General features: G+C 40.2%; 1 protein-coding gene across 9 annotated transcripts in view; it reads left to right on the top strand.

Moving 5' to 3' along the window:
• CFAP61 (cilia and flagella associated protein 61) overlaps positions 1-22512 on the top strand; it is a 278254-nt gene that overhangs the window by 76526 nt on the left and 179216 nt on the right. For all 9 annotated transcript variants that reach the window (XM_049100272.1, XM_049100274.1, XM_049100273.1 and 6 more), the window contains 5 exons: positions 4086-4177; positions 10505-10579; positions 14300-14478; positions 16272-16311; positions 19188-19327. In XM_049100272.1, coding sequence (XP_048956229.1) covers positions 4086-4177; positions 10505-10579; positions 14300-14478; positions 16272-16311; positions 19188-19327 — 526 coding nt within the window. The remainder of the gene's footprint in view (positions 1-4085; positions 4178-10504; positions 10580-14299; positions 14479-16271; positions 16312-19187; positions 19328-22512) is intronic.

Genomic DNA, 22512 nt, shown 5'->3' with positions numbered 1-22512 from the left:
ATTAAACTTGTTTCTGTTATTTTGTTATTGTGAAAAGTGCTGCAGTAAACATTATAGTGCATGTCTCCTTGGACCCCTTGCCAGAATTTCCCCAGGCTCTATTCCTGGAGTTGTTCTTGCTGGGCTTGGAAATACTCACATTGCCACTAAATATGACCAAACCAGTGGTCTTCCTCCAGACCCTTTCATAGTTCTCTCATATAAGAGTGTCAGCATTTTAAACTTTAGACAATATGTTAAGTATGAAAGGAGATATTGTTTTGATTTTATTTCTCTGAATATTATTGAGGATAAACACTTTTGTATGTTTATTAAGGTCATTTATATTCCCTGGATATTCATTGCCTTTGCCTAATGGGTTGTTTCTCCTTTCTGTAATTAAATTGTTAGTCCATTTTATGTGTGGCAAATATTTTCTCCATGTCTCTAATTTAAAAAAATTTCTTCTTAGGATACTTTTGACTGACCTTTTAGATTCTGATGTGGTCAAATAGGTATGTTAACTAACTAGAATTAAAATAAAAACGTAAAAAATGCCTGGCACACACACACAAATAAATAAATAATATTTTGCTTTTATGACTTCTCCCCTTTTGCAGAAGGATTTTTAAAAAAAATTTTTTTTATTTATTTATGATAGTCACACACACAGAGAGAGAGAGGCAGAGACACAGGCAGAGGGAGAAGCAGGCTCCATGCACCGGGAACCCGACATGGGATTCCATCCTGGGTCTCCAGGATCATGCCCCGGGCCAAAGGCAGGCGCCAAACCGCTGCGCCACCCAGGGATCCCTGCAGAAGGATTTTTAAGGAAGAATTTCTCCACCCCCAAGATAATATTCTCCTGTAATTTCAACATTAAAAAAAATCTTTAGGTTATTAGCATATTTACAGGTGATTCTTATGCAGTATATGAAGTAGGGGCCTAAATTAATTTTTCCCATATGATGAGCCAGCACTATTTATTTATTTGTATAGTTTATTCTTTCTTTACAATTCAAAATGCCACTTTTAACAAATATCAGCAATTTTATAAATGTATGGCTTTTTTCTGGATTCTGTTCTGTTCTATTTCTACTTAAATAATCCATGGTTCTTGTAACTATGGCTTTATAACATGTCTTAATATTCATTAGGAAATTTGGCCCACTCTTTGTTCTTATTTCTTAAAATTCTGTTGTTGACTATTTCTTTGTTCTTATTTCTTAAATTTCTGTTGTTGACTATTTCAAAAAACCATTCTTCCATATTTCACTTCACAAAAAAAGTCCCGTTGGGAGTTTTGATCTGTATTTAAAATAAATGTTAAATACCTGATTGTTTACTATTATTAATTCCTAAAACCATCAAAATGTATTAGTTATCTTTCCCTGTGTATTATCACTATCAGATAAAGAGTAGGGCAGCCCAGGTCTTGTGGGACCTAAAGTCTATACAATTTGAGAACCCTCTTTAAAAAAACAAATGTAAAATTATGAATGCAATAGTAGGTGCTATGTCTTGGGAGGGCCCTTATTAGGGGGGATACCTGAAACTCTATAACATTATTAACTTTGAGGTAAACCCACCCATATAAAGCAGTCTCAAGGGCAGCCCAGGTGGCTCAGCAGGTTAGCCCTGCCTTCAGCCCAGGGCGTGATCCTGGAGACCAGGGATCGACTCCCACATCAGGCTCCCTGCATGGAACCTGCTTCTCCCTCTGCCTGTTTCTCTGCCTCTCTGTCTCTCTCTGTGTATCTCATGAATAAATAAATAAAATCTTTAAAAATAAATAAATCAGTTTCAAGAACAGGGAAAGTCTTAGCAAATAGTGCCTCTACTCCCACTAGTTTGTAACTTCTAAGCTACATAAGTGGTGTTAGTAATAAAATAACAATTAAATGTGTAGCCTCAGTCATGTTTTCAGTTGTGTGTTATATAATGCCAGTGCCTTGACTTCTCCCTGGTATAAGCACCTCACGTTTGAGGATCTCAGGACACATTATGAACATTAACTAATTAAACCTCACAAAACCCCAGAGACACAAGAAAGAGAGATACAGCATCACTTTGCCTAGTTCTGAAATGCAGCCACCTCTGGGGATGAGTGTGGCAGCTGCTTACTAATAAACTGCAATAACCCCACGACAGTTTAACCAAGACAATTAGCTGTTGTAATTGGTAATTGTCTCATGAACATTAGACTGTCAAATAGTGAAGTCACCAGCATTATCAGTTCATTTCAAATCTAATCCATTCTTTAAGGTCTCTTACTTACTTTTTTAGTAATTTTGTCCTAGTATATAAAATAAATATATGTACAATGAAGGTCTAGTATTTTTCTTTTAGTTTCTTCTTTTGGGTAGTCCTTCAGATTTAAAACAAAATAGGAAAATAGCTCTTTTAAAAAATAAAATTGAACTTAAGAATAGGGAGATATTTATATCTATATCTACCTATCTATATATTTTATATCTATATTTTTTTTAATTCAAGAAGTTTACTGCTGAGCAAAACAGATCAATGATGGCAGAAGACAGAAGAGCATCTACCTTTAAGTGATATATTGGCTAGACATGGTAATGAGGGAAACTTCTGGTTGCTGGGAATGCTTTAGCTATTTATTTGGGTGGTTGGTACATGGGAATAGATAAATGTTGAAGTTCATGCATTTTTACTGAATACACATTATGTCAACAAAGTAAATTAACATAAAAAGCACATGGCTCTTGTCATCATGAGAATGCCTAAAACCCCATATAGACTTTATGAAAAGTTTTGCAAGGAGCAGGAAATACTCAGGAACTAAGATGTGATCCATGCCTCAAAGCATGTTTCTTCAGAAGAGGGATTCTATGTCCTGTGCTCCTGTTTCCAGACATTTTCTCCCCATGCCAAAAGAACTACCCATTACCCTAGGATGTAATTCTCTCTCATTGTACTTTCAACATTATATACCTCTTTATTTATGCCCTTTATACTTCCCTGGCCATCCAGTTTTTCTCTTAGAATTTCTTTCTGTTTCACTGAGCTATGTCTTTGCCAGAAGACAGGTACAGGGCATGGGTAATCTGGGGATTTGGGATTAAGCGGTATCTGCAGGAGCCATTGCTGTGGCTGGCACTAGAAGAGCATAGTGAGAAATGAAGGAGCCAAGAGGATACGTAGGAGACGTAGGATAGCCTACGTCTGGTCTATCCACAGCATCTGATATGAACGTTCATTAGAAACAAGAAGATGGAGGGTCAGGCTTCTGCTGGCAGTGCAGAGGGGCAGCATCCTAGGGTGGCTGTGAATAAATGTCATAGCTTAGAATCCTCCACCAGAGCAGACACAAGGTGAGCCAGAAGGAAGAGGTGGGAGAGAGGAAGGAGAGGGAAAGGGGAAGTGAAGAGAGAATGACAAAATAGAAGGAGAAAGAGGGAGCAGAGAGACAGGAAGAGAAATAAGAAGACCCAGAAGAAAGACGAGCTGGAAGAAAGACAAGAATTCAGAAGGCAGAGGGGGAAAAGAGCTTTGTAGACAAAAGGAGAAAGGGGTTTTTTACTGTAATTTTTAGTGAAAGTTAAAAACACAAACACTTACCCTGATACTGACTTTCCAGAATATACTTAAACAGTAATGCTTAGCTGCAGTTCTTATTGCTTAGAAAGTAGAGAAGTACAAATAGTTAATTGTGGTCTTTCCCCTGTTTGGTCTTTAAATCATTTCAAAGCCTACAGCCCAGAAAGTTGCTAATCAGTTGTTGGTAAACTTTAAAGGGGGCTCCTATGAAAGGAGCACTGGCTCAGGAGCCTTAGAGGGTGAGGGCTCCCTGAAGGCCAGACCAGGTTCTAGCCCATTGCTGGCAGCATTTTTCCCCCACAGCTTTCTCGGGGTGGGTATCATTTTATCTCCATCACATGCATATGGGCACAAGAAGTCAGAATTGAGGTAGGATGTGAAGACCCTCTGCTTCCCACCTCATGGAACCACTCACTGCACTGCATTTCTTTCAGATGTGCTGCAGGTGAGAAACACGTTAATTACCATGGTGTCTCCAGTGTCCTGTGTCCTGAAGATATTTATCATCTGTTCTCTGTCTTTATGCCATTCTTTCCTCAAAGATGCTGAGCTCAGTAGTAGCAACCCCAGTTCCCTGAAAACAGTTGAGGAGCCACAGGAACCTCTCTCTCCAGAGGCCATGGAAATCATTCAGGTAACAGACTTCATTTACCCCTGCCTGGGCCCTGGGGGGGCGGGGGAGGGGGCTCTACTTGTGTTGTGCAGTCAGAGGCATGCCTGGTGCTGGTTAATCACTGAGTTCTGATGCCTGATGTGGAGAAGGCCTCACTAGCACTAAGACTAGGGGACAGCAGGCCGGGAGAAAACTCAGGTGTGTGTAGGTGTAATAGACAAATCAGAGCCTCCCCACCAGCTTCAAGAATACAGGTCAGAATGGAGTTTCATCCCTTCTCTTCCTTCCTTAAAACCCATTCCCTGATTTTAGGAGGTCAAGGGAAATAAAGCTGCTCATTTAAAGCCAGGTAGAAAATTCAGACATACCAATGAGACTTACACACTCGCATGAGGCCCTGTTTTTCTTCCTGCCTGATCGGGCTTTGGAAGCTATAGAAATGCCTTCCATAGCTTCTTGGAGAATTGCTGGCCCCACTTGTCTTTGCCTGTCCTCATCAGAAGCCCCCCCCCACCTACACCCTCCTGCTACCAGAGTTCCACATGAGCTGCTGCTGCCCTAACCTGAAGAAAGGGGAAACCCACACCAAAGTAGGCCACAGTCATATAATAGATTACTTAGGATTTGGTGGACAAGCTAGCAGATCCAGCTCATTGCTCCAGCTCTGCCGACTTCTGACCACTGTTGGGTTCATGGTAACATAAATGCCCAAATATACTGGGTTCTGGGTCCTTACAGATTCCTGCAGGACCTCAGAGTATGTCTCTTGTGTCTTCTGGAACAAGGCCTCACCTAGGGCGTGGGGCAGGAAAATATGCTCACTTCTAGGCTAATGTTGGCCTGGTCCTACATCAGCACTGTGTGTGGCCAGAAACACAAGATGTTTTCCTACACCATTCCTTCAGCCTCTGGTCTGTCTGACTTTTCCATCCAACTAGGTTCAGAACCCCTCCCTTGAGCCTAGGTTGGGGGGGCAGGTGGTGCCTTCACTTCTGGACTCCAGCCTCTATCTTTTTACCCCTTTGTTTTCAACATTGGACAAAACAGAGTTCCTCTTTGCCATCCACTCATGCAAATGAAATCTTGGGAAAAGGAGGATGGAGGGAGGACCTTTGTCTTAGCACTAGGCCACCTGATTTCCAGATTGTTCTCCCAGATTTTCACATTGTCCCTATAGAAAATGCATTCTTATGCCCCAAGAGGACCCAACCTGTAACTGGTTGGCTATGATATTTCAAGTGCTGATTTATTCTCTCCGTGGAAGTTGGGCACACACAATGGCTAAGCATTCTTTTGTATCTGAGGGCACTCGAGACCAAAACACAACTCCAGTCTTCAAGAGATAGTGACTTGATAGAGAAGAGGAAAGCCCTAATTCAGTATTTGGAAAGGAGGAGGGGAAATATCCCAGAGGAGGGGACTTTTTAAAGAAGGTTGTATGACATGGATTAGGTTAAGGTAGATGAAGCTGATGAATAGAATTAATAAACAAGAAATACTTAGTGCTAAGGGCTTCTGCTTTTGGCAAAGATGGAGTAACAGAGACTAGATGTATTCTCCTGCCTAAAAAAACAAAAAGTGGCCAAAATATATGAGAGAACAATTTTTAAGACACTGCTTATCAGGTTACCAAAGAAATATATGCCCAAGAGATAGGGAAACAAGCCAGGTAACTCCTCTGATTCTCCTGGCCTCCAGCCTTAAGAAAGTTTCAGGCCACAGCACAGGGCAGGAGAGCTCAGTGGGAACCCTGTGGACTCTCTAAGTTGAGGAGGCAGGTCTGGAAGTCCATGGAGACTAAGGCTGATAAAGTTTGCAGGACAGAGTACTAGAGAGGAGAGAACTGCACAGAGAGGGATGTTAGGGATCTCGAGGAAATAGTGAAGATCAGGCTGAGGAAAGAACTTCCCAAAAGGATTTGAGTTCATAGTGCCCAGTACTCATCCAAAGCTGGAGCTAATGCCTGCTTCCATAAGCCAGACTGGAGAATCTTATGACTCACAAAGCACTGGAAGAGCACAGAAGAGCCTTGCATCAATAGTGGGGAATAATTAACTCTAGAGAGAACATGGCACCAGTAATGTCTAACGTATCTTTAGTGCAAGAACCAAAAGGATCAAACTGCTCCAGTGACTGAGTCCCAGAATAGAGTTCAATAATGTGTGTAGGAGTACAAAATTAACTAGCACCCAGCTAGGTTAAATGACAATGTTTGGAATCCAAGAAGATATTACAGGCACTCAAAAAACTGAGATTGTATGATGTGTAAAGTGGAGATAACCAATTGAAACCAACCTAGATCTGAAGCAGATGTTAGAACTAGTGGGCAAAAACATTAACAACAGTTATTATAACTATGTAAGCCCAAAGTTCAAAGAAAGACATGGAAGATATAAAAACACCCCAAATAAAATCTCTAGACATAAAAACTACAATTCATGAGATGAAAAAATACACAGAGGGATCAACCATAGATTAAACATGGAAGAAAAAAAGGGTTAGTAAACTTGAAATGAGAATTAAAAAATTAAATTAAAAATTAAAAACATGATCATTGTATCAGTGAGCTGTGGGATAATGTCAAGTAGCTAATATGTGTGGAGTACATGAAGAAGAGGGAGAGGTTGGAATGGAAAAAATATTTGAAGAAATGATGATTAAACAAATTCTAGATTTAATGAAAACAGTAAACCCACAGACACAAGCTCAATAAATAGCAAGCACAAGAAACACAAAGACACCTGTACCAAAGCCCATCATAATCAAATAGTGGAAAACCATTGATAAAGAGAAAATCTTAAAAGCAGCCAGAAGGGAAAAGGCAACCTGGGAACAGAGGAACAAGGATAATGGTTGTAGCAGATTTCTTGTTGGCACAGGCACAGTGCAGTCCCATCTTTAAATAACTGGCATAAAATAAACTGTCAACCTAGAATTTTATACCCAGTGAGTGTCTTTCAAAAATGAGTAAAATTTTCATCTACATACAAAAGGTAGGTAAATTCATTGCCAGTAGATGCATACTACAAGAAATGTTGAAGTTGGGGATCCCTGGGTGGCTTGGCAGTTTAGTGCCTGCCTTCTGCCCAGGGTGTGATCCTGGAATCCTGGGATCAAGTCCCATGTTGGGCTCCCTGCATGGAGCCTGCTTCTCCCTCTGTCTACATCTCTGCCTCTCTCTCGCTCTCTCTCGCTCTCTCTGTCCCTCATGAATAAATAAACAAAATCTTAAAAAAAAAAAAAAAAGTTGAAGTCCTTCAGGCAGAAGAGAAATGATACCAGATGAAACTCAGGATCTACACAGAGGAATGAGGAACACTGGAAATGGTAATGATGGGTAAATGTGTAAATTGTGCTCTAATTATATCCCTTTAAAAGGTAATTCATTGTTTAAGTAAAATAAAAACAACATAGTGCAGGGCTTGTAGCAAATGTAAAAATGAAATGAATGGCAAGAATAGTATAAAAACCAGGAGGGGAGAAATATAAATATACTACTTGAAGGCTCTTCTACTATACCTGAAGTGGTGTAATATTACCTAAAAGACAGATGTGGTAAGTTAAAGATGTATATCATAAACTGTAAAAAATATTGAAGTTACAAATCAAATTCAGAGAGTTATACTTAATAAGCCTACAGAAGAGAGAAAGTTGAATCATAAAAATATACAAGTAGGGCACCTGGTTGGCTCAGTTGGTAAAGCATGTGACTCTTGATCTTGGGGTTGTGAGTTCAGGCCTGGTGTTGGGTGTAGAGATTATTAAAATAAATCTTTTTAAAAATATATACACTAGTCCAAAAGAAGGCAAAAATATGGAAAAAAAATAAAGAGCAGAGGGACAAATATAAAACAAATAGGGTGTCAGACTTAAATCTAACCATATTGAGAATCACATTAAATGTAATATACGTTGAATATCCCAATCAAAGATTATGTAAGGCCAAAATAGGTTGGATGAAAAACAAGACTCAGTTATATTTAGACCATAAGAATGCACTTACTGAATTCAGACACTTAACCAACTGAGCCACCCAGAGATCCCAAATATGCCCTTTAAATGCAAAGATACAATAGGTTCAAATTTGAAGGATACAAAAAGATACAGCATGTTAACACTAATCAAAAGAAAGCTGGAGTAGCTTTCTTCATTGCATTCAAAGCAGATTTCAGAAGAGGGAATATTACCAGAAATAACAAAGATCATGAGAACATAACAATCCTAAATATTTATGTGTCTAATAGAATTTCAAAACACAGGAAGCAAAAACGGATAGAACTGCAAATACAAACAAATGAATAAATGACTGTATTTGGAGATTTCAATATCCCTCTCTTAATAATGGAAAAAGTAGGATATCAGTAGGAATATAGATTTCTAAGAATATTATCACAACTTTGACCTAGTTGACACTTAACACTCTACCCACAAAATGACAGAATACATATTCTTGTCCTGTGCACACAGAACATTTACCAAGGTAGACCATATTCTGGACCACAAAATAAATCTCAATGAATTTAAAAGGATTTAAGTCATCTAAAGTATGTCTTCTCACAATAAAAGAGATTACAAGAAGCTAAAACTCCAGGTTAATAGCTCTTATGAACATTAATGGAAAAGTCCTAATAAAAAATTTAGTAATTGGAATCAATATATAAAAAGAATAGTACATCATGACCAAGTAGGGTTTATTCTGGGAATGCAAGATTGGTTTAACATAAAAAAATCAATCAAGCATGCCTGGGTGGCTCAGTCAGCTAAGTGTGATAACTCTTGATCTCAGCTCAGATCTTGATCTCAGGGTCATGAGTTTAAGCCTCTCATTGGGCTCCAAGCTGGGCATGGAACCTACTTAAAAAAAAAAAAAAAAAAGTCAAGGGATATAATTCACCATATTAACAAGCTAAAAAAGATTAGCTATATGTTTCTCTGAAAAATGCAAGGAAGGCATTTGAAAATTCAACATTCACTCCTTGTTAAAACTCTCAGAAAATTAGGAATCAGAAGGAACTTCTTCAATTTGATAGAGGCCATTTGTGAATACCCAATAGCTAACATCATACTTAATGGTAGAAGACTGAAAGCTTTTCCACCATGGTCAGGAACAATGCAAGAATGTCTGCTCTCACCTCTTCTATTTAAAATTATCCTAGAAGTTCAAGCCTGTGGAAAAAGATAACAGAAATAAAAGGCATCCAAATTGGAAAGGAAGAATTAAAACTGTCCTTTATTTGCAGATAACATACTTATCTAGAATCTACAAAACAGCTACTAGAACTAATAAATAATTTAGCAAGTTGCTAATATATACAAAATTAATATGTGAAGTTCAATTTTATTTCTGTGTAATAACAATTAACAATCACAACTGGAAATAAATACCATTTTCAATAGTACAAATATACAAAATACTAAGAGATAAATCTGACAAAAGATTTTCAATACTTGTACACTGAAAACCACAAAACATTTCTGAGAGAAATGAAATGAGATCTAAATAAATGGAGAGATACCTCCTGTTCCTGGTTTTGAACATTTGATATTGTCAATGGGTCAGTTCTTCCCAAACTGACCAATGCATTTCCAGTCAAAATTTCAGGGAATTTTGACTGGAAATTGAAAAAATTGATTCCAAATTCATATGGAAAGGACCTAGAATAGCCAAAACAACTTTGGAACAGAACAGTTGTTGGACTAATACTACTGATTTCAAGGTTTACTGTATAGTTGTCGTTAAGCCCCTGTGATAATGATGCCAAGGGCAACAGATAGATTAATGGAACAGAATAGAAGATCCAGAAATAGACTCAGCCTATAATCTATAGTGACAAAAAGCCAATAATCATTTGTGTGTGGTTGATCGAGTGGTATAGGGTGAAGAGAGAGAGGCACCAAGAAACACAGAAGCTTTGGGGAGTGATGTATGTGTTCATTATTTTTATGATGGTGATATTTTCATGGGTGCATACCTAGGTTAAAAGTTTTCGAAAAGTATACTTGGAATATATGCAGTTTACTGTCAATTATACTGCAATAAAGCAGTTGGAAAAAACTTAGTGCAGCTTTAAGTTACACAGAAGAATAAGAATAATAAAGGAATAACTGACATTTACAGAGAATGAGGAATTGTTACCATATTAACAAGCTAAAAAAGATTAGCTATATGTTTCTCTGAAACATATTTTATCTGTTCTTATTTTATCCTCATAACAACCTTGCTGCTCTTAGTCCTTTTTACAGATGAGGCCACTGGGACTCCATGACTTTCCCAAGTCATTAAGCCACAGAACCAGGATCTAAATCACTGCAGATGTTGATTAAATGTCTTGCCTTTGTCATTTGCAGGGGAGAATTACAGATGAAGCCCCAGTTGACGATCTTTTCTCAGCAGTCCAAAGCGGAAACAGTAGTGAAATGGAGGTAGGGCTTATGTGCTGCCCGGTTGGCCCCAAGAGGTTCTCTACTGTATGCTGAATGTTGGTGTGCTTGGTCCTCCTCCAGGCCTCCCCTGCCTCTTTCTCTTAGTTTACAACTGCTGCCTTCTTTAGCACCTACTCCACAAAGCCTCCCTCAATGAAATCTTCCTCCACTGAGAAATCCTTTATTCTGTATCCCTTGTACAGCTTGGTCCTAGAGGTTATATTTTCTACAGGAATTCTTTGCAGCGACTTCAGTAAATAGTTTTTCCTCCACTTCCCATTGTCCAGCAAGAAAACACTTTGTAGGGGCAAGAGATCTGTAAGAGTCTCCTCTAACTGTGTGTGTCATTGGCACACATATATGCTCTCCTGTACACCTGTATGTATTATTCATTCATATGTGAATGTCAGGTTCCAGTAACTGCTCCCTCCTGTTACAGATTCAGGGGTGGTAGCATCTTCCTTTATTGGTTTCCCTTCTTTAACCTTCTCCCACTTTTACGTGTGGTCCTTTGTCAAACCTCCTTTGTCTGCTCTATTAGAATGCACCCTCTGTTTCCTGCTAGAAACCTAAGGATTCAGGTAGTTTGGCAGGGTTCTGTGGACCCTGCTTGGGATTTTGATTTTTTCCTAAGGAGCAGAGGAAGGCTTTGAAAATTTAAAGTGGGAGATTCACATGATCAGACTCTCATTTCCCAGTGGTGAGCACAGTTCTGAGCTTTTAGTGGATTCCCCAGCACCTCTTACAGATTTGGGATTCAACCTGAGAAGTCTGGAGAGCCCTTGAAGGAACAGGAGGCTGAGTCATCTCCATAGAGGTCCTGGGACACATTAACTGAACACTAATCCCAGACATCAGAATTCTGGGAGAGGGCCAGATTTTGGTACCTTTTCCTTCTCCAGATTCTGAACAATTAGGAAGTCTTCACAAAAGTCAGCTAAGGATAAAGGTGCCACTTTATTTTGGCTAAAGCTGAACTGGAGAACAAAGCATGGACCTGTAACAAGTGGATTTCCTATTTCCCCTACTGAATTCAGTGTACACACCTGGCTGGAGGCAGACTTCACCCTTGAAGCAGGATCTGCCCTCCTGGGCAAAGTGTGTGGAGGACAGGAGAGATCATACAATCAGGAGCAGGATGTGCAGCTAGGAAGAGAGTGCATCGGGCAGGCATGGGTCCATTTTCTGAATCTCACTTTAGCATATGCCTTGGAGCCCCACCCATATCATTCTGGCACTGTTCATTGCTCAGCTCCTAAGGTCGATGACTTCAGGTGCCTGGGTTTTCTCTGATGCTGTGCCTGTAGGCAGGTCAGAATATTTGGAGACCAGCCATCAGAAAATGACTGAAGGGAGTTGGAGAATCACTACCCTAGTTTCTTTGCCTCTTAGGTGGGACGGCTCTGAAATGTATTCTTCAGAGTGTCCCAGGGATCTTTGGGACTGAGTGGGACACTCTGCATTAGCGTCTTTCCTTCCTTGCCTCCCTTTCCCACTCACCTTGCAGAATTTCCTGGCATCTCTCCCCAAATGAACTTAGCTCAGAGTTTGCCTCTGAGAACACCCACACCAGGGCACTACCACGTCAGGCTCCAGGGAGGAGAGAAAGGCATGGAGCAGAGGGCAAGCCAGGCTCTATTTCTAATAGGTAGCTAGCTATTCCTATAGGGCCCCAAAGCAGAATGTGGATGTGGAGGAGGGGACAGGATGGTCCCTGCTTCATTAGACATACTGGAACCCCAGAGGGCATGTGGGTCAACAAGGTGGATTTGATGTCCTATGTTTATCTCCTCTCCTTTATGGAAAAAAAATCATGGAAATGACAATAAAGCAATAAGAAGGGCACAAATCCACAAAGAAAACAAGACTAGGAGAGGAGATATTAGAAAGTGAGCCCTTTCAAAATGTTGAGAATGAAGAAAATCGATGGAAGAGTTTACACTGGCTTAGCACAGTGGAGAAAGGAGAAAGTCCAGTAGTACTGTGAGGGAAGGGACTAGCAGAAAGCAGTGCCCTCTCTCCCTGTGTCCACAAAAGGCCTAGAGCCTGGGGCTTCCGGAAGGCAGGGTGAGGATGGGGCTGAAATGAGGGATCTGACAGTCTGCTATGTAGTGTTGGGGACACTAGAGTCCCTGCAGAAAGCACCTGGCTCCTCTACTGCTCTCAAGTGAAATAACCAGATGGTTGTTCTCTTTATCAATGGAACAGAAGCAGCTCCACATTCAGGTTCAGCCTGCACTGTGTGAGGCTGTGTAAAAGGGAAAGCAGAATACACAAAAGTAAGTGGAACTCTCCGTTTCAAATGGAGAAACCCCTATCCTCTCCTCCCACCATGTTCTCCAAATGCCAGAAGCCAGGTCTTTGTATTAATTTTTTTTATCACTATGGTAACAAATTACCATAAAACTAGTGGCTAAAACAACAGGAATTTATCATTATACAGCTCTGGGGGTGAGAAACCCCTAGCTGCACCGATGCTAAGATCCAGGTGCAGGTAGGACTCTGTTCATTCTGGAGGCTCAAAGGGAGAATCCATCCCTTTGCCTCTGCCAGCTTCTGGAAGCCACTTGTATTCCTTGGCATGTGATACCTCCTCCATCTTCAAAGCTGGTAACATAGTATCTTCCAGTCCTTGACCTTCCTGCCTCTTTTTTACAAGGACCCTTCTGATTATATTGAGCCTGCCTAGATAATCCAAGATAATCTCCTTCTCTTACAGTCTTCACTTAATGACCTCTGCAAAGTCCCTGTTGCTCTGTAAAATTCACAGGTTCTGGGGACTGGGCCATGTACATTTGAGGGGCCACTGTTGTGCCTATCACAGTCTCCAAGAGCTATAGCACATATTCAGAAACGTGAGAGTAAATACCAAAGAAATGAGAAAGTTGAAAGGGCTAGCCCATGGGAAGAGGAATTGGAGGGACAGGGGACTCCAGATTTTCTTTTTAAGGTTTTAGTGCTGATAGTATTTTAGTGTTTGATTAAATGTTTGGATTTAATGTTTGGATTAAAAGAACTCTGAGATGAGCGGCCAGGGTGGCTCAGCGGTTTAGCGCCACCTTCAGCCCGGGGCCTTATCCTGAAGACTCTGGCTGAATTTTTCTATGTCCTAGATCGAGTCCCACATCAGGCTCCCTGCATGGAGCCTGCTTCTCCCTCTGCTTGTGTCTCTGTCTCTCGTGAATAAATAAATAAAATCTTAAAAAAAATAATAAAAGAAAAGGATCTCAGAATGAATCCTTTTCCTGTACTGAGCTAGAACACCTTCTCAGATGCCCCTAAAAGGTCTCGCCAATTGGACCTCCCTGGGCTCCACCTCATCACCAACTGCCCAAATAGTTCCAAGATCCAAAAATTTTTATAGCCCAAAATCACAGTGAAAACACTGGGAGACAGAGGTGTTCTGCCTATGGAATTGCTATGTGCATAATACAACCATACTCTAACTTGTACGGAGTGTTGCAGTTGAAATATGGATCCTATATGAAAGACCAACAAAACCATTTGTTTTCTGACCTTCATGTGAGGACTTCTTTCAATCCCTTTATAAATTTTGAATATTTCATTAAAAGGCCTGGCTCAGGATTATTTGTTTCAGGTGAGACTATAACATCTGTCCTAGGGAGACCATATAATGTAGAGATGATACAACCACTAGCCCATTAAATTGCAGAAGATGAATAGGATTTTCACTTGGATCCTCCTGTCTCCTTGCTCTAGGACATAGAAAAATTCAGCCAGCAGTCCACTGTGGGCGACACAGACTGCGATGGCAGCTATTCGAGCTTGGCATCCATGTTGCTGCCCAAGGAGACCAGCTACTTCCGCCCCACCTATAAGGGAGCCTCAGCTGCTTTTTGTATTCAGCTCTTTTGTATCGAGGAGAAATATGAAGCAAGGCAAGTACTGATCCCAGGTACCATGGCAGGAAGACTTTTCTTACAGCAGTGGCAGCCTAACATTTTAATCTTGGGGAGCCCATGGTTTCCAAACCAGGCCTTGCATTTTAATCTCCTGGGTTTGTTTGTTTGTTTGTTTGTTTGTTTTTTTCTTTAAAGTAGAGATTTCTGAGACCCAGTCCCAGAGGGTCTCAGAATAATATAATTTGGGCAAGGGCTGCAGAACCGGACTGCCCATATTTTGACTCACCTGTGTAACAGTTGGGGATTTGGGAAATCATCACTTTTGTAACCACATGCTGCTCTCCATTCTCTAAAGTTTGCATTTTGGGGGGAGGATGTGGAGTTAAGTGGTTGCTTGTCTGGAGTCTTTTAGTTGCAGGTATCAGATGATCCAACTGAAATGGCTTTTAAAAAACGGAATAATCACTTCATAGAACAAAGGATAAGTGCACTGATGGGATTGATTTTCAATGTGGCTTGATTCAAGATAATCCCATCAAGTTCCAGGTTTCTCTCTCTACCTCCTAACCTCTGGTTCCTTGCTGCTGGCCCCATTCTCAGAGGAGTATACTTTATGAGGGCCGAAAAAATAGATAGTGAGCTCGGGCTGTGTACCAGAAGCTAGTGAGGACTTCTTTATGGTTTGAGGCTGGCTTTCTAGCTAAAGCTCCATCAGACCTGATAAGACTGTGTGCTCATTCCTGAGCTGATAGATGGGGCCAGGCCAGGCCATGGTGATAGCTTAGTCCTTTGTCTCATGCTCCCCTCCAGATTTGGGGCTGAAACCTTACCCAAAAGTAATCTGAGAGGGGGTTAGTGGGACTGAACAACAATCTGTGGCAACTGCTAGAAGAAGGAGGCATGGAGCCAGACAAAGCCTGGGTGCCCACCAGACCACTCAATCTCCCCATTTCCTATCTCCGTGTGTTCAGTGCATACTCCCATCTATAGTCTGGAAGTGGACCTTTGACCTCGATGCCTAGATTCGCATCTCCTTTAGAATTCCCACCTACTCCACCATTTTATTCACAAGATAATCTGGAAAAGGATAAAACTGCCCCATTTTGATAGACCAGGGTTCTGGAGTATATTTTAGATGACCAAGAGTGCTCCCGGACATTTCTTTCTTAGAAAATGTATTTAAACATATTCCCAGTCTTCCAATCTCACTTAGAATTATGTTTTATTTGTACTCTTCTCCTCTTAAGTTTTCAATTTCTTTGGAAATCCTGGAAGTTGAAAAGGGAAATCTTTATTTTACTTATATTACAGACATCTAAAAAGCCTATAAGCCCTCCTAGATTTCTTGTGTGTATTTATTTTTCCCTGTGCATTCAGATATGATTGTGCTTAGAGTATGACTTTTGAATTTTCAGACAGAAATTCGATGATCCGTTATGGTTTGCCTGTGACTATACATCCACAGCTGGCCAGAAGATCTCATGCATGAAAAAGATAAAAAGATCAGAGCTGCTTATAATATACCCATATCTCCCCAAAAAGCTCTAACAAAAGGGAGTGTCACAATGTGTCATAATGAGTATCTTGCTCTTTGAATATACAAATTATTAATTGCTATAATAATGTCTTTAGTTATAGAAAAATACTTCATTACTGAAATATGAAGCTTATGACTTTCTGCTACTTGATTAATGTTCAGCTAAACATAAATTCCAACTAGTGGTTGGCTGTCACTACCTGACAGGAAGAAAACCATCAATCTCCTTAAATATAGATTGATGCCCTTTTTGCTTGCACGTCAGTGACAATGCTTACTGTCTTGTTTACAGGTCACTGGACTTTATGAATTTTGTCTTCAGTCTTTTTCCTGTAAGTACATGCTGAATTTTGAGTAACATAATTGGTTTTGTGAGCTAAAAAAGTTACAGAAAAGTAAAATGCCATATTCACTCTCCAAACATGTATATTGTTATGAATGTTGAGGTTTTAATTGCTTCTGTGTTCTGAAAAATAAGGTTGAGTGACATACTGTGAACTCTTAAAAATATTGTCATTGCTGTTTTAATAGTTCCCTTTCAATGTATAATTTCTTTTAAGGATAGCCTTAACAGTTTTTTTAGTAGAATCAAATCACTAATAGAATGCTGGTAGTACATGAAAATGTCAGAAATGACACAAAAGTGGATTAGACTGCTATCTGACTTTATAGCTTACATTGGCTCAAAGAATTCTGAAACCATTATATTGCTTTTCTGATAGTAGGAAAGTAGGAATTTGTGGCTGACTTTCTGGTTGGCATTGCCCAACACAATCCCTGATGTGTAGGAGGCACTCAACCTACTACAATATGTTTGGTGAATGGGCCCCAGGCAAACAGACCAGTGCAAACAACATCCTCCATTCCTGTCCTCTTCCTCTATTTTTGTTTCATTGTTGTAAAGGGATGGAGATTCTAATCAATTTCTTATCACTTTCCTGGAGGGAAGAAAAGTGGGGAAGGAAGACAACTGAGGAACACATGGATTTTTATAAAGACTTTTTTCCATGCCTCGCCTAAGTCAGTGACTAGACTTCTTCAGTTGGTTAATTCAAGCAAAATATCTATCGTCTTATTTTTCCTGATCCTCTTTCTACTGAGGCAAAAAACAAATATGGTCTAATTATGTTTCCTGAAGCCTATGTGATCATAGGTTGTATTTCCTCATTTTGTTAATATAATGAAGACTTGAAATAATGTTCTCCATTGTAATTTTTTGGGATTAATTTTAAGGCATTTTTAAGCTCATAAAGCAATGTAGATTACCCTAAGGTAGGATTTACAAAGCCAGTTCCCTCAGAGATGCACCAAAGTAATTTCCCTACATTTAAATTCATTCCTATTTTGAAGTCCATGTAAAGGCAGATCTTCAGCATGACAAAAACAGTGCTGGCTTTGAAAAGGTAAAAGACATACTTTTACAGTTGAATTCTATTTTATTTCAGGATCTAAGGAGAGAGGAACAAAATATCTTTATTATTCATCCTTAAATCCTTCAAATCTGAGTCAAAGCAATTCATTTTGGTCTCCTCCTCCCAGAGGAAACCAAACCATTGTATTGCTTTTTTGATAGTAGGAAAGTAGGAATTTGTGGCTGATTATCTGGTTGCCATTGCCCAACACAATCCCTGATGTGTAGGCGGCATTCAACCTACTACAATATGTTTGGTTTGCCCCAGGCAAACAGACCAGTGCAAACAACATCCTCCATTCCTGTCCTCTTCCTCTATTTTTGTTTCATTGTTGTAAAGGGATGGAGATTCTAATCAATTTCTTATCACTTTACTGGAGAGAAGAAAAGTGGGGAAGGAAGACAATTGAGGTACCACTGAGACTTGGTACAGATTCCTTGTTTTCAACTTGAATATTTTCAACAACGTGACTTTCAAGTTCCCCAAAAGGAGCTGTGTTATTTTGCTAGAAAGAAGGAAGATAAGGTCAAACAATGATTCACTTCTTTGGTTTGCCCAAATGTCCCCAGGGTTGTGGATTAGCACAAGTGATGCCTTCACAGGGTTCAGGAGGAGGCGAGATCCCAAAGGGACAAATTAGCTCTGGGAGGAGCAGGCGGTTCCTGCAGGCACCTGGCAGGGGGTCAAGTGCAAAGTTTGGAACACAACATCTAGGACAGCACTGTTCCATAGACAACAAATTTAAGCCACATAAGTAATTCTAAATATTCTAGCAGCCACATTAAAAAAAAAAAAGTTTAAAAAAGTGATTTCACAGAGATGAAATCAATTTTAATAATACATTTTATTTAACTGAATATGGCCCAAATTTAATCATTTTAACATGTAATCAGTATGAAAAGTTATCGAGATATTTAACATTCCTTTTCCCAGTGTTTGAAATCTAAAATGTATATTACACCTGTAGCACATTTCAATATAAATGCTACATTTTCATCAAAAATATATGATATGTGTTTAGATTTCGTAAAATTTACAGTTGAATAAGTAGATTCATATACTCAAGTTATTCCAACATACATAGAACTTTTCCAATAACTGAATTGAGTATCAGTTTTTAATTTAAATTTTAAATTAATTAAAATGAAGTAAAATAAAAAACTCAGTTCCCCAGTCACACCAGGCCACATTCCTAAATGCCCAGTATCCAGATGTGGCTGCTGGTTCCCACTTTGGGCAATGCAGATCCCAGGGGTAAGTGGCAATTCTGAGGACATTTGGATCCTCCTTTGCCTACTAACTAAGCACACTTCCCAGGTTAAACACATCCTTAGATCTGTTCACCTAAATGAGATCATGTCATGATAAAATATGGATGTCCATTCACATATAATACAGGATTTTAGAGAAGAAAGGCCTGGAGCACAAGCCTCTCATCCCAGAAGAGGGGACCAAGGCTGGTGCTCTGTCACTTAGCAAGCCTAGAGCCTTGACTATGACACAGTGCTGCCTCATTTCCTTCAGGGTGCAAGCAAATTTGCCAGCACAAAGGACTTTACTTTCAAAAATGACTTCCACAAAAGAGCTATGCCGAATGGGTCCCATTGTTTACAATACTCATTTATTTAGGTTTCAGTCAGACTTGCAGAGATTTTCTCCATATGCTTATAATTCCTCATCCACTTGAATTTCATATGATCACTTTCCAAATTATCAGAAAGTTGAACTTGAATACCCTGTCCTTTACACATTTTACTCCCTATTTTCCGGTGTGCCCTGGTCGCCAATCATGTTAGGACAAGAACTTCTGCATCATTTCTCTGCCACACCTCACCCCTGAGTTTGCCCTCATCCAGAACTTCGTGAAGATTGTGCCCTTCAACAACTGTACTCTGGAGCAGGATCTCTATGTCTTCCATCGGGCTGGATTGCTCAAGTAAGTGGACATACATTTGGCCAAAAGAAAATCCATGAAATTAAAAAAAGAGAGAGAGAATGGAACAAGGAGCTTGCTACCATTTTAACTGAAAGATTTATTTTAAAAATTTTTTTATTGGTGGAGGGCTTGATCCAGTGAGTTTAACCAATACATTTAGGGAAAGAGTCATATTGAGAAGTTGCTTGTCCAGTCAGATATTTTTTGTCAATAAAAGACCATTTGATACCAAAATAGAAAAACTGACCCCCCCCAAAAAAATGGCCACACTGTTTACATATGAAGAAAAACAAACAAAAAACAATGGATATTTAAAGCTCTTAAAATTGTGTGGCCCTGGTGGCTCAGTGGTTTAGTGCCGCCTTCAGCCCAGGGCGTGATCCTGGAGACTGGGGATCGAGTCCCACGTCAGGCTCCCTGCATGGAGCCTGCTTCTTCCTCTGCCTGTGTCTCTGCCTCTCTCTCTCTCTCTCTCTGTCTCTCGTGAATAAATAAATAAAATCTTAAAAAAAAAAAAAGGAAGTTAAGAAAAAAAAAGCTCTTAAAATTTATCATTCATTGGGGGAAAGGAAGCCAAAACAAGAATGAGACATCATTTTCGATCAATTGGCAAGATATAAAATAGAGAAACATTCAATTCTAATGAGACAAATGTAGCAGTCATTGGACTGTAATTGACATGAAGTTCCAAAGGGCAGTTTGGCCAGAATGTTGCCAGTGGTTCATATCCTTCAACCTTTTAATTTCACTCTTAGAAATATATCTTAAAAACTGGTTGCAAAGATACAAACAAAAATTTATACATGAGAATTAAAGATATTGGAAATACTATAAATGTCCAATAGTAAGAGAATGTTTAAATACTTTATGGTAACTATATGAAGGAATTATAACTCTGCAATTCACTTACAGAATATTTATTTTATTTTTTTAAGAGATTTTATTTATTCATGAGAGAGACAGAGAGAGAGAGAGAGACAGAGAGGCAGAGACACAGGCAGAGGGAGAAGCAGGCTCCATGCAGGGAGCCTCGATCCCGGGTCTCCAGGATCAGGCCCTGGGCTGAAGGCGGCGCTAAACCACTGAGCCACCCAGGCTGCCCTCACTTACAGAATATTTAATGATTGGAAAATTCTCAGAATTGTAATGCTAGGCTCATACCAAAATATAAAGCAGCATTTAAATATGACTTAAAGGGATCCCTGGGTGGCGCAGTGGTTTAGCGCCTGCCTTTGGCCCAGGGCGCGATCCTGGAGACCCGGGATTGAATCCCACGTCGGGCTCCCGGTGCATGGAGCCTGCTTCTCCCTCTGCCTATGTCTCTGCCTCTCTCTCTCTCTCTCTCTCTCTGTGTGACTATCATAAATAAATAAATAAAAAATTAAAAAAATATATGACTTAAATTTTTTTAAGGTTTTATTTATTCATGAGAGACACAGAGCAAGGCAGAGACATAGGCAGAGGGAGAAACTGGCTTTCTGCAGTGAGTCTGATGTGGGGATCCCTAGGATCCCAAGATCACTCCCTGAGCCGAAGGCGACACTCAATCACTGAGCCACCCAGGGGTCCCTATGATTTAAATTTCTACAGAAAGAAAACACATGAATAAAATAGCGTAAAAGGAAATGTGCAAGTGTGATACTATTCTGTGCCACCCAGACCCCTCTTGTTCCAGACTAAAGAATTCATTTTCTAACTGTGCAATGTGTGAGCATCAGCAGCTTGAAGCTGAGTCCCCCTTGAAAAGAGATTGCCCTGGACTGAAGAGCAGGGTTTTGCCCAACACCTGCCCCTCTCAAGGGCAGCCTGCATCTAGGGACTAGTCTTGGGCAGGAGGAGAGGGAGGACATGCAGTATAAAATGTCACTAGCTCCCTGCCTCAAGGAGGGGTAATTCTGAAGGGTCTTCCCAGGGCCAGAACTCCCAATGGGATCAGCTAGTGTTTGTTGTAACCCTACTGCTTGCAGTCTGACCTCTCCCTGTGTCCTGTCCTGTTTCTGTCACTCCTTACAGGGATGGAAGGTCCTAAGAGCTCACCCCAAGAAATCCCAGCATGTAGAGCTCTGTGTGAGCTGCCTGGCTGCCTCCCAGGGAAGGAGGCCTAGAACACTAGAAGTGGCCAATAATTGACCCTTGGTGGTAGTAGGAGCATCAGGGATGATTTTTAATTCCCTTCTTTACGTTGCCTAAAATTTGGAATTCTATACCTAGCTTGAGTACTGCCTAGGATTCTTTTGCTGGCAAGTAGTAGAAACCCATCCAATTTGCTTAAGTAACTGGAGAATTTATTACTACACAGAGTCCAGTGAAGAATCCATGGTGATGCTAGTTTCCTGGAGGGTTTAGTTAGCCCTGTTTGATCTGTCTCTTCCAGGCTGACCCTTTTCAGACCAGTGGTTCCTCTGTGGTTGTAGGATGGGTGAGGTAGCCTTAGACCTTTTATCACTTCAAGTCCCTTGGGGAAGGAGTGATGGGTATACTTTTGTTCAGAAGCCCCAACACAAAAGTCTGTTTGCCTGTCATCAGTCGGCTCAGATTATGTCCTGTGCTGACCCATCACTGGGCCAGAAGCTGCTGGCTGGTATCATTTAGGTCTATTCCCGGAGCTCAGGAGTAGGAGGGATGCATTGTCAGACACAAATCTGGGGATATTGCTGAAGAAAAGGACAGTTGAGTTGCTCTCCACAGCTCTTTCAGGACAGGATCATCTCTATCAAAGAAAATGAACAGTATTAGTGTGATAGAAATAATATCAATGCTTTGCATTTTCTTTTTTTTGTTTGTTTTCAAGAATTTTTTTAAATAATAAATTTATTTTTTATTGGTGTTCAATTTTCCAACATACAGAATAACACCTAGTGCTCATCCCATCAAGTGCCCCTCTCAGTGCCCGTCACCCATTTACCCCCACCCCCCGCCCTCCTCCCCTTCCACCACCCCTAGTTCGTTTCCCAGAGTTAGGAGTCTTCATGTTCTGTCTCCCTTTCTGATATTTCCTACCCATTTCTTCTCCCTTCCCTTCTATTTCCTTTCACTATTATTTATATTTCCCAAATGAATGAGAACATATGTTTGTCCTTCTCCGATTGACTTACTTCACTCAGCATAATACCCTCCAGTTCCATCCACGTTGAAGCAAATGGTGGGTATTTGTCGTTTCTAATGACTGAGTAATATTCCATTGT

Source organism: Canis lupus, chromosome 24 (genome assembly GCF_003254725.2).
Source record: "Canis lupus dingo isolate Sandy chromosome 24, ASM325472v2, whole genome shotgun sequence".
Classification (NCBI taxonomy): domain Eukaryota; kingdom Metazoa; phylum Chordata; class Mammalia; order Carnivora; family Canidae; genus Canis; species Canis lupus.
Note: the sequence above shows the minus strand (reverse complement) of the source record. Positions and strands in the feature narration are given on the sequence as shown.